Genomic DNA, 11,439 nt, shown 5'->3' with positions numbered 1-11,439 from the left:
GCCACCCGTGACGTCACGCGCGCGTCTCCCGCGAGGTGCCCGCGCTCATCGTGATGTCACGCGCGCGCCTCCAGCGGGGCGCCGGCGCGCTTCGTGACGTCGGGCGCGCGCGCCGGGCGGTGCGGTGCCGCCATGCTCCGCCTGGGCCCCGCGCTCCTGGCCCGCCTGGCCCGCGCCCAGCCCCGCGCCCAGCCCCGCTCCCAGCCCCGCGCCCAGCCCCGCGCCCCGCTGCGGCGGTGCGGGGCGGCGGCAGCAGCGGGCGGTGGCGAGGAGCAGGAGCGCTTCGTCTTCCTCGAGTACGAGCCAGACCCCGCTGAGAGGGCGGCGGCGGCGGCGGCGCTGCGCCGGGAGCGGGAGCCGAAGCCGCGGCGGGGGCGCGGCGCAGCGGCGGCAGTACCGAGCCTGTCCGACCCGTCGGTGCCGCCGAGCGGCGTGAGCTGCTCGGGCTGCGGGGCCGAGCTGCAGTGCGGGGACGGCGGCGCGCCGGGCTTCGTGCCGGCCGAGAAGTACCGCAGCCTCCTGTCCGAGGGCCCCGCGGCGCTGCGCGGCGCCGTGTGCCAGCGGTGCTGGGCGCTGGCGCACCACGGGAGCGCCCTGCGGCTGCGGCTGCCGCCCGACGAGCACCGCCGCGTGCTGAGCGCGGCCCTGCGCCGCCCGCCGCGCCACGGCCGCGGGCCGCTGCTGCTCTACGTGCTGGACGTGATGGAGCTGCCCGACCCGGTGCTGCCGCAGCTGCCGGCGCTGCTGGGCCCCGACGTGCCCGCCGCGGGCGTGCTGGTGGTGGGCAACAAGGTGGACCTGCTGCCCGCGGACTGCCGCGGGCACCTGGGGCGGCTGCGGGAGCGGGTGGCGGCGGCCTGCGCCCGGGCCGGGCTGCGGGGAGCCGCGCTGGTGGATATCCGCCTGGTGAGCGCCAAGACGGGCTTCGGTGTGGAGGGGCTGGTCAGCCGGCTGCAGCGCTCCTGGAAGTGTTCCGGCGATGTCTACCTGCTGGGTGCCACTAACTCCGGCAAGTCTACTCTCTTCAACACCCTGCTGCGCTCCGACTACTGCAAGTCCCGCGCCCCCGACATCATCGACAGGGCCACCGTGTCCCCGTGGCCAGGTCAGGGCGCCGCTTGGCCCTTTGTAGCACGGGTAATGGGGGCTGGGGGGTGCGCAGAAAACAGTGAGCGGTGGGCCTCTGGGCTGCTCTCGGCCACCCCTGCAGTAGGAGAACCTGTCGCCAAGGGTACCTGCCACCCTGAGCACCTCTGTGGTGGGCACTGCGTTCTAGAGCTGCGCCTTGCTTCAAATTGTCCCCTGTGAAGAGTGGCTGCAGGACCTGGGGCTGTTAAAGGATGCTCAGGGGAGACCTTACTGTTCTCTATAACTACCTGAAAGGAGGTTGTAGCCACATAACAGTCGGTCTCTTGCCCCAAGTAGCTGGCAACAGGAGAAGAGGACATAATGTTAAGCTGCACCAGGGAGGGTTTAGGTTGGAGATTAGGAGGGTTGTTTTCACAGAAAAGGTGATTAGGTATTGGAATGAACTGTCTAGAGAGATGGAGTCATAGTCCCTGGAGGGTTCAAGGAAATACTGGATGTGGCACTCAGTGCCATGGTCTAGTTGACATGGTGATGTTCAGTCATAGGTTGCATTAGATGATCCCAGAGGCCTTTTCCACACTATTTGATTGTGTGATTCCTCCGGGCAGCAGGGGTGGGATGCATGTGGTGAGGGTGCTGCGCATCCTGTAGCGATAAGAGGCCTGGTAAACCAGAGTGTGCACCCCTGTGTGCACCCCTCCTGGTTAGGATGGCACCTGATCTGCATGCCTTGTCCTGTCCCTATCCATTAGAGGTGCCCTCCAGTCTGGAGAGGCCTGGAGGTGGAGTGGTGAACACCTGTAGGCCAAAATAAGCTGTCAGGAGGTGAGACTTACCTGGGGTGTACTAAGTCAGTCTTGCACCTCTTGGCTTTGAGACTGTTCTGTTCAAACTGTAGGTGAGAGCAGGTCTCAAGTGGCTTGTTTTGGATGCCCTTGGATGGCTTATTTTGCTGCCCCAACCTGGGAGGCTAGTACTTTATGGGAGCAGCTGTAGTTCTACCTCTGACTTTGTTTTACTGAGTTTCACCAAAAAGTTAGAGAAGCAGATTTTTTGTAATCTTGTTCCTCAGAGCTGAAATATATCAGGTAGTCAGAGACCCAAATGTGCCTTCTGTTTGTTTTTCCAGGAACAACACTGAACCTGTTGAAATTTCCAATTATTAACCCTACGTGTGACAGGATATTCCGAAGGCAGGAGAGGCTAAAACAAGAGGCAACAAAAACAGAAGATCAGCTAAGCAGTGAAGAAAAAAAACACCTTAATCAACTTAAAAAGCAAGGTTACGTAGTGGGTGGGTATTGCCTGAGTAAAGGTGTTATCTTCCTGCCCCTGATGAAAATACTGCATTACACAAAAGTAAATTTATTTTGGCCAGTGTTTGCTCCTGGATTAATGGGGACAAGACCTCTATCTCCTCCATAAGCAGCATCATTAGTACTTCTTTTGAATCCATATCAGCTGCTGTAGTAGCAGAGGGTTCCTCTGTGCAATGCATCTCCTGTCTGAACTAGGCTGGCAAATTCTGATAGCTTAGTAGTTTGAAAGGATATCACAGTATGGGCCATCTCTTGTTCCCAAATAAAGAAAATAAGTTTAATTTTAAATAATCCTGTTTGGGCTGCAGGGACTGTACATCATTTTAGTATGTATTCAAAAGAGCAGGTTGCCACAAGATAGCTGTGTTTTTCAGGTAATTCAATTTTGGCAGTCTGAGGCAGTGGAAAAACAAGGCAGTCTGCTTTACCATAAATTGGAAGTAATGGAGTGTCTGTGATCTGGTCCATGCTGAGATTTCGGGGTCTGAGGAGTGCTAAGCAAGAATTATAGAGGGGATTTCTTACCATTTTGGCTTTTAAACACACAAAATTTTAGCCACATAGTGAGTTTATCACCGTTATATTACTGATGTACGTCTCTGTTAAGCTGGGAAAGGGGCAGATGTTTGATTGAAGGAAAGGCAAGTTAATAAGTTAATTACCAGGAAACCTTTCATTTTAATCCAGGAAGAGTTGGAAGAACATTTCAACAGCAGAAGTCTTGCTCTGAGATTGACTTTGACCCTGACATGCTCTCCTTCAGCATGGATGAAGATCCCAGAGATCCCCCTAAGATGCATGAGGAAAGGGAGGAGTTCACACACAATGAAGTGAAAGATGCTCGGTGGTGTTTTGACACTCCAGGAATTGTAAAGGAAGACTGTGTAGGTACTCTGTGGTGCTGTGTGTCAGGCTGACAGGGTTTGGGAGGACTGTTCTGCCTTAGATGTGCCTGTGGGAGAGTATTTCTGCTGTAGTCCTGGCATTAAGATTCTCTAAGTTTGGGAATTGTATTAAGATAAGGTTTTTATTTACTTGCAAAGGGTTCATGTGGAAATGCTGTTGCATTTCTGAATAGTGTAATACTGCCAGCTTTGCAAAGGAGCTGTAGGACTCTGTGTTGGTTTGGACAAATTTGGAAATATATCCTCTGAGAGAAGGCAGGTTCCACCCCTCCCCCACCAGGTTCGGGAAAAATAAGAAATTTTTCCTTGGAGGAAAGTGAAAGAGATAAAAACTATTTATTTAACAAACACACAGGAAAACAATAATTATGCTAGATAATAAAACCTCTCGCTGTGGAGAGAAACCTGGGAAAATTTTAGAGTCCTTCCATAGGTAGCCTCTCCCCTCCTCCTTGGAGCTGGGATGGGGTGGGCCCTCCTCCAGGGCCTTGATGGAAAAAACATCCTCCTGATGTGTTCTGATGTTGAAACAGTCCAGAAAAAGAAGAAGAGAAAAAAGCCAAAGTCCCAGCAAAACGAAAGTTCAACTCTCCGTCTCTCTCCAGAGAAAAGTAGCCGAATGCTGGCTGGAAAGCAAGCAGGCTGCTTCCTCCCGCTCCTCTCGGCGCTGCAGGACTCAGAGGAGTGTGCGTGTCCTTGAAACACTGCTTTGAAAGTTCTCTCGGTTTTTTTTTTTCCTCTCCCCCCTCTCAGGCTCAGTTTAGAGGCATAGAAAGGCACAAAATTAATTTCTGGGCATAGGGCAGCGATAGGGGATACACATCATAAGTCACCCCAAGACAGACTGCATCACCGAGCTTCCACAACCTCTGCAGGAAGGGGAGTAAGCAAGAGTGCTTCACCCAGTGAAGCTGGCACTTCTTTAGCTCTCGCAGCCTACTGAAAAAGGTGGAGCTTAGGAGGATAACCAGGGTTGTATGACTGAACCAAATCTTAGAGAAAGCATTATCCTGAAGCTAGCAGTATCTACAGTGTTGCTGCTACTGGCTCCAGTACATCAGGCCTTTGTCAGTGTTTCAGTAGAGCAATGCCCTACTGAAGCCAGTGCTGACAAAGTGCACATGTCCAAAACAGGCATGTTTTGATTTTTGAGCATTTTGATACCCATGCAGAGGTGCAGGTGACCTTTTGGGGAGGATTAACATGTACAGGGAGACAGGAGGGTTCTGAAGAGAATGAAGTGCAAGAACTGTGCTGAGACTTTACAGCTCAAATGCAGGTGCTACTTTCATGAATACTAGAAAACTCCTGGTTTCCTAGTGATGTGTTTGCCAGACCATAACCTGCTTTGCTATAGCACTTAGGTCTCTAATAGCCAGTGTAGAGACTGGCATCAGCTTAGAGACATGGTTTGGTAACTTGAGATCGTATATTTTCCTCCCTTCTTCTGGAGTTGAATACACTTGGAAAATGCTTACTGCATCCAGAAATACTTGGTGCTGTTTCTGATTCTGATTATACTTGTGCTCTCCTTTGGAGAGCTCCATGCCACGTTTCAGATAGAATTTTGTTCCTACAATCAGTGTTCAGTCTGAGTAGAGGACAAGCAGATTGTGTGGCAGATTTTGGCAGGGGAGATTCTTCCTGTTTCTCACTTACTGTGTGGACCAGAATTGAACTGTTGTGTCAGACGTTCTTGACACTGCCTTACTTGGTCTTTTTCCTCTACAATGCTAATACTAATTTCGTTGTTCCCATTGAAACATCTGGAATGAGTTATGGCAATTTATTTTGCAGGTTTTAAATCTCCTAACAGAGAAGGAAGTAAAGCTGGTTTTGCCATCACATGCCATTGTTCCACGGACCTTCATTCTCAAGCCAGGAATGGTCTTATTTCTAGCAGCCTTGGGACGTATAGACTACTTAGAGGTAGGGGAAGAAAGGATTTTGGGAGCAGCTGCTTAGTCTCTTACTGTAGTACCAGCCATAAAAGGCTTTCTGGGTAGCTTTCTCAGACCCTTTCGTTGCTGCTTTGGAGATGATGAATCAGTTACTGAGTCACTGCATAAAGTCAGAATGCCTTGGGATGCTTAGATGAAAGGTTTGTTACTTGTTACAAGTGTGCAGTATTTTATAGCATATAATGGGAGCTGCTTTTGAATGCTGACAAATGTCTTCAGGTTAATGTGCTTCCCATGACATACAAAGAGGCACAAGGCAGGGAGGAGAATGTCAGAATTAACTGGGAAAATAGGTGGGTTTCATCATTTCTGTGTTTTGCGAAATCTGTCTGCCAAGAGAGAAAAGCATAGACATACTTCTTTTCTGACTTAGACCTCTGAAGAATTTGCCAGAGTAAGCAATTAACTGCACATGTATTTTAGTTTCTGTAAAGGGTGCTGTGTGTCCCCCCTGCCAGTAATTTCTTCCATTTATTAAAAATCCCATGCCATACACCTTTACTGAACTGTGTGGAGTTGATCTCCCATGATGTTTCCTCTGGAAGGGGCAGTTTTTTCCAGACAGACATTATCGTAAGTCCTAGATCCTTTCTCAGTAGCTTGCCCTGTTTTGGGCGTGTGTATGGCTATTCCTTTGTTTCAGTCTGCTTTCCAAGATCACCACAGAAATGTTGAATTGGTGCTTTGCTAAGAACACTCTTGACCTACTGGAACAAAACCAGAAAGGTGGAGGGGGCAGGATTCTGTCAAGTAAAAAATGTACCAATATGGCAGGAGCACACAACGATGTATCAGTTTTGTGCATCTACATCCTCCTGAGGTCTTGGAGGACAGTTGTGCTCAGATTATGACAGAAGCTCCTGCCTCGAATTACACCTTTGAACTTGAAGGAATTGCTGCACTTATTCCAGGCTTCCTGCAGTGTTTGGAGAGGTCTCTCCCACTCTGAGCTTGTTTGCTCTGTCTGCAGATGTGATGAGAGTGCCTGCTGCAGTTGCTCCACAGACTTTGCGTAGCTTGAGAGCGCTGGAACCAAGTACTGTTTGATGAGAGCTGTGTGTTAGAAATGTAGAGAGATAGGAGAAGAAGCACCAGAGCAGATGTCCATCACCTCTAGTGCTGAATAACCACACTGAGTTTGTTCTTGTGAATTAAATGAGAGCAAAGATCTCTGTTGGATGATTTGCCTGAGCTGAGTAGCTGTGCTGGCAGTAGTTGTGGCATTGGGAGTGCTTTGAGGCAGGATGGTGAAGCTGTCTGGAAGCTCAGCTCCCCAGTTTATATAAGCCCTGGCTGCTCTCACTGGCAGAGGCAAGGACCCCTCGGACACAGAGGGGACATCAGGCAAACAGGTTTTCAACATGCAGGAAAGAAAGGGGCCAGGAGAGAGCAATTCAGGGCTGCTTTTCTGTTCACAAAATCAACATCCTTTTGGTATTTATTTCAGGGAGAAAAGCCTGCCTGGTTTTCTGTCTTGGCTTCCAATCTGTTGCCAGTCCACGTAACTACGCTGAGTAATGCTGATGCTGTCTATGAGAAGCACACAGCCCAAGAGTTCCTAAAGGTAAGGGGAGGTGCTGGGGGGAGCTCATGGCTGCAGGTAGGCAGGCCCCCTGTCTGGGCCACACCTGGCAGGGAACGTCCACAGGTATCAGGAGTTTGGGACTTCTGTAGTGGGTGAGTGGAGATGTGCAGTGTGGAGCAGTCTTGCACAGACTGCATGGCTGAGGTGTGTTAAGAGAGAGCACTCAAGATGATGTATTTTCAGCAGAGTTTCTGTTTCTAGCATTCAGGCTGGTAAGATTTGCAGTGCTCTGCTTTCTCATACTTGGCTCTTCTTGAGCAGCCTTTAAGTGCAGGCAGCAACAGGGATATTTTCCATGGCAAACCTGCTGACTGAGGTTTCAGAACAGATAGCAGGTGAAAAATACGCCTTTTTATTCTTTGCTTGATGGATCTTCTGCACATACCTTCATCTCTTGGTGGTCTGATTTTTTTCCTTGGTATGGCAGTGTTCTGTGTAGCACTTGCAGATTGATGGGAGAGGGGCGTGAGCTGTCCCTGTCCTGACACTTCCATTCCTGTGCACATGGAGAACAAGTGCTGTCACTCACATCAAGGCAGCTGGCCTGATCCACCAGCTGCATCCTGCAGTGGGCACTCCATCTTTGCTCACCTCCCCCAGGGTTCCTCTGATGTAATTCTGACTCTGTTCTGGCAAACTTGAAATAACTCCTGTAGGTTATTCAAACCAGCTCTTAACTGGCTAACAAATGTCTGATGTCTTTATTCCCCCTTGTGCCTTGCTTGCTGGTTTGAGGTAGGGGTGCTGAAGCATCTTTTGACTGTTAAATCTTTTCCCTGTGTTTTAATCTTAGGTTCCCATGGGTGGGGAAGAGAGAATGAAAGAGTTCCCCCCACTTGTCCCTCAGGACATTACACTGAAGGGAATTGATACCACTGAGGCAGTTGCAGATATCAAGCTTTCCTCTGCAGGTAATTTAATATTTCTTCATTAGTTTGCTTTGCAGGGTCTGCATGCTAGAAACGTTGATGGGAAGAAGCCTCTGAAGGGGTGAAGCTGTATTTCCTGCTCAGAGCAGGACTTTCAACCACACAAAATCATAGCAGCCATGACTTCGTCCAGCTGAAGCTTGGCAACCTCCAGGAATGGGGATTGACAGCCATGCTTGTACAGGATGGCAGCATTGGAATAGTTTATGCTCTGGCTGCCATACAGGTTCTATAGCATCAGGAATGGCTGTCACACTGTCAGCTGTCCAGGTGAGAGGGAAAGGGCCATTGACTGGAAAGCTTCATTCTTGTGTTTTTGGTAGTTCCCACCATCCCTCTTAAGCTTACCAGGAAAGAGCTGTGTTTGGGAAGAGTAACATGTGGCTTTAGGTGCTGCCTTCTGTTGGGAAAGGGCTGGATATGACCTTTGAGCTTGGTTTCTCAAGCAACCACACGTGGGTAGCCCAGGGTTTTTAGGCACTGTGGGAGGCAGTAGTTTGTGTCAGAAGCTTACTTTGATCCTAGGGACTTGTCTTCCTCACTGTCCATATTCTCTTTGGCTCTGCAGGCTGGGTGGCAGTGACGGCTCATGCGGAAGAGGAATTGCTGCTCCGAGCCTACACTCCCAAGGGCACTGCGCTGGTGGTGCGGGAGCCTCCGCTTTTGCCTTACATCAGTAGCATCAGAGGGGCACGGATCCCAGGCACTCCTGCCTACAGGACCAAAAAGCCTCCCTCCTTTGTGGAAAACCTAAGAACTGTGGGAAGCAGATAGTGTTTCTCATCATCTGAGCAAGGCAGAAGACAGAACAGCCCCTGGAGAACCTTGTGGCTTATTGGTATTCAGAAAACCTTGGAGTTGTTCTTAAAGGCCAGCAGATACATTTTGGAAAGCTGGGTGGGAGCTCTGCAAGTCCACATCTGATCCAGCAGAATGAACTGCAGCCCTTTGGAATGAACTGAGGGGCTGGGACCTTGCTGTGGGAGAGAAAACAGCTTCTCCTTGGGATCTGCATCAATGGGCAGATCCCTTTACCTGTCCCCTCTTGAAATACAGGGTGGAAACTCACTTTCCTGATCTGGTCTTTGCTGCTTATTGAGTAGGTGGTCTCTTGCAGGCACACTCCCTCACGTTAGAAATCATGACCTTGTTCTTATGGTATTTCCACAGTTAAGGAGGTGGAAGGAGCAGGGAATGCTCCAGTGTGGGTATGACCCTTCTAGTGGCTGAAACTGATTGAACAACATTGCCCAAAAGTTGTGTCCTTTCTCTCCTTCAGCATCTGGGGCAGATGATGGTGTGCAGTATCCTGCTTTTGGAAGCATGAAAAGTGATGTGATGAAAAGCGGGTCTGCTCATGTGTCTGAAGAGGAAAGTTTGCAATTCACTGCTTTGATTTGGTTTCTGTAGCTTGGGTAGAGGTTTCTGAAACCAAGGGTGTAGAGTAAAATTCTCAGATGCTCTTTTGTGTCCTAGTTGACAAAGCACTCTTTCTATGGGCATAACCATCTTGCTAAATACAGGAAAGCTCCAGTGCAATAATAAATATGCTCCATCTGCTAAAGACAGGCAGAGTGTGAGAGACGGGGCCAACCAGTCTGCTGAAAAAGAGGCAAAAAAAGAGTATCTTCTAATCTCCTTACCATTTCACTGATGTTTTCCCCAGTCAGTCCCCAGAGGTGGCTCTGCTGTCCTTGGGCACTTGACTGTTATCCTGAAGAAGCCTGGGTGTTCTGCAGAAATCATTGGCTCATTCAGCATCCTCTTCTCACCATTGTTGCCTGTGGGATGTATTGGCATTCCTTTAGGGAAACCTGTCCCTTTGCCTTGCTCTTTGTTTCCCCCATTTTCAGCCCCAGCCCACCCTGTGGGACCACTTCTGTCTGCAGGCCCTGCCCAGGGCCACTCTTGTCCCCACTGTGAGGCCACCAGGGTTTCCTGTGGAGCCACTTTCCATGCTCTGCTACTTCCTTCACCTCTTCCTCACCCTGCTCTGCTGCCTCCTGCCCTGCTCCCCACGCTGGGCTCCAGTGAGATGGGTTGCGCCAAGCGGGGCCACAGTGGGTTTGAGAAGTGCTGGGTGCTGTAGGGTTTGAAGTTTGGCACTGCCTTGAGGGAGGTTCCCTGTCCTTGCTGGCTCCTGCCCAGTGCACCTGGTGTAGGAAATCAGTTGTTCCTTATGAAGGTCAATCTGCTGCCAGTGAACACAGGGAACGTGGTTCACGTGTATTCAGTCTGCATCTAGACTAGAGTTCCTCCTGTACATTAGACAAAATATGTGCACCCTCACCTTGACTTCTCAGGAAGTCTTTTCTAGTTCTTTCTAGAAGAAAGAAAAGGACTATGGCAGCATGTTCCTTGCTGCTCAGGCTGTGGCTCACACAGCTCTCCCGTTTTCCTTCTGTTTCTCTGTTGTGAAACCAACACATGTGTGGCCACTCCTAGGGTGTGCTTGGCAAGCATCAGAGCACAGGCAGCAAGCTCCAGAATGTTTTTTCCAGCATGGATATATAGGACTGCAGCTGTCTTCCTGGCTGGATTTCTTTGTGCTGCTGTCAGGCCTCACATTTGGCTGCCAAAATTACTGAAGGAGTTACCAACAGGACTGGTGTGAGGATTATCTGTTTTAGCTGTGCTAATCTTCACAATGCTTTGATTTTCAATTTCCCCCTCATGAAAGGGAAAAAACACTATCTTCTTAATGTTTAAGAACAAGATTCTAGAAGCTTTTTTTTTTTTTTTCCAGAGATTCTTTTTAAAATAACTTTTGTGATGATGGAAGAGGAAGTGCCATATTTATGTCAAGTGTTATAACACAGAGCAAAGCAACCCCTGTACAAATTCTGCCCATTCTTTTTGAGCAGGCCACAGATTTATCAAGTCCCTTCCTTGACTTGCTCATAGCTAAATGGGAGAACCATGTTGCTTTCTGCATTTCTTCCAAGACTGGGTTTGAATGGTTGAACATTTTTAACCTGGCAAGAGGCTAAACAACTTCATGTGTCTAGAAACAGCACAAACAAGTTATGTTGTTTAATTTATGTCTTAAGACATAAATACTGAGAAGAATGCAAAAGAATACTGAGACAGGGACCTCTGCATCTTGAACAAATGTACCAATCCAAACTTCTTCCTGGATGTTTTACATGGATCAGATGGTGGTGAGAGAGAAAGAATATGAAGATCTGCCAGAGCCGCCTGCTTAATATCACAACGCAAAAGCAGGTCAAGGTATTGAAAGATACCAAAGTGACACCTCTTCCTCTTCATCCTTGGCTGCATGACAGGTGTGTGGATGATGTACTTCATGAAAAGGCACTGGTAGACAGCACTTCCCCTCTACGCTTCAGAGGTCTGAAAGGCACTCACTGTAGCTTTTTGAGGCCAGAAGCCACTATAATGTTCTTGTGGGGATGATGCAGTTCTGCAGTGCCTGAATTCAGAGCTGTGCTTACCGGCCCCAGGAGAATCCATCACTCCCTTATGTCTAGCTTCCAGCTTTAAAGTATCTTTGGTACTGATTTCCATAAAAACATCCCCTGCTGTGCATAATAGTCATGGGCTGCAAAGGTGAATACCCCTGGCTCTTCCTTTTTGCTTTGTAAAGTTTGCACACATTTGGTGGCTTTAGTCCTACCTGGAGCACTGCCT

The 11,439-nt window shown here is 49.3% G+C and overlaps 1 protein-coding gene across 1 annotated transcript; it reads left to right on the top strand.

Moving 5' to 3' along the window:
- The first annotated feature begins 116 nt into the window (after positions 1 to 116).
- Positions 117 to 8,857, top strand: NOA1 (nitric oxide associated 1). Its single transcript, XM_082282252.1, has 7 exons — positions 117 to 1,105; positions 2,219 to 2,383; positions 3,096 to 3,292; positions 5,111 to 5,242; positions 6,722 to 6,838; positions 7,653 to 7,770; positions 8,357 to 8,857. Exons 1-7 carry the CDS (start codon positions 133 to 135, stop codon positions 8,560 to 8,562), a joined length of 1,908 nt encoding a protein of 635 aa, XP_082138378.1. The 5' UTR covers positions 117 to 132; the 3' UTR covers positions 8,563 to 8,857.
- Positions 8,858 to 11,439: the final 2,582 nt, after the last annotated feature.

The sequence above is a fragment of the Coloeus monedula genome, assembly GCF_965178545.1.
Source record: "Coloeus monedula genome assembly, chromosome: 5".
Classification (NCBI taxonomy): domain Eukaryota; kingdom Metazoa; phylum Chordata; class Aves; order Passeriformes; family Corvidae; genus Coloeus; species Coloeus monedula.
The sequence above is the reverse complement of the archived record's forward strand: the minus strand, read 5'-3'. Positions and strand labels throughout refer to the sequence as shown.

What these genes read in the sequence shown, in the direction of transcription:
- NOA1 (XM_082282252.1), top strand. Translation starts at nt 133, where the DNA reads ATGCTCCGCCTGGGCCCCGCGCTCCTGGCCCGCCTGGCCCGCGCCCAG. An exon ending in AAAGCAAGGTTACGTAGTGG is followed by an intron (nt 2,384 to 3,095) that starts GTGGGTATTGCC and finishes ATTTTAATCCAG; the next exon opens with GAAGAGTTGGAAGAACATTT. An exon ending in TATCAAGCTTTCCTCTGCAG is followed by an intron (nt 7,771 to 8,356) that starts GTAATTTAATAT and finishes TTGGCTCTGCAG; the next exon opens with GCTGGGTGGCAGTGACGGCT.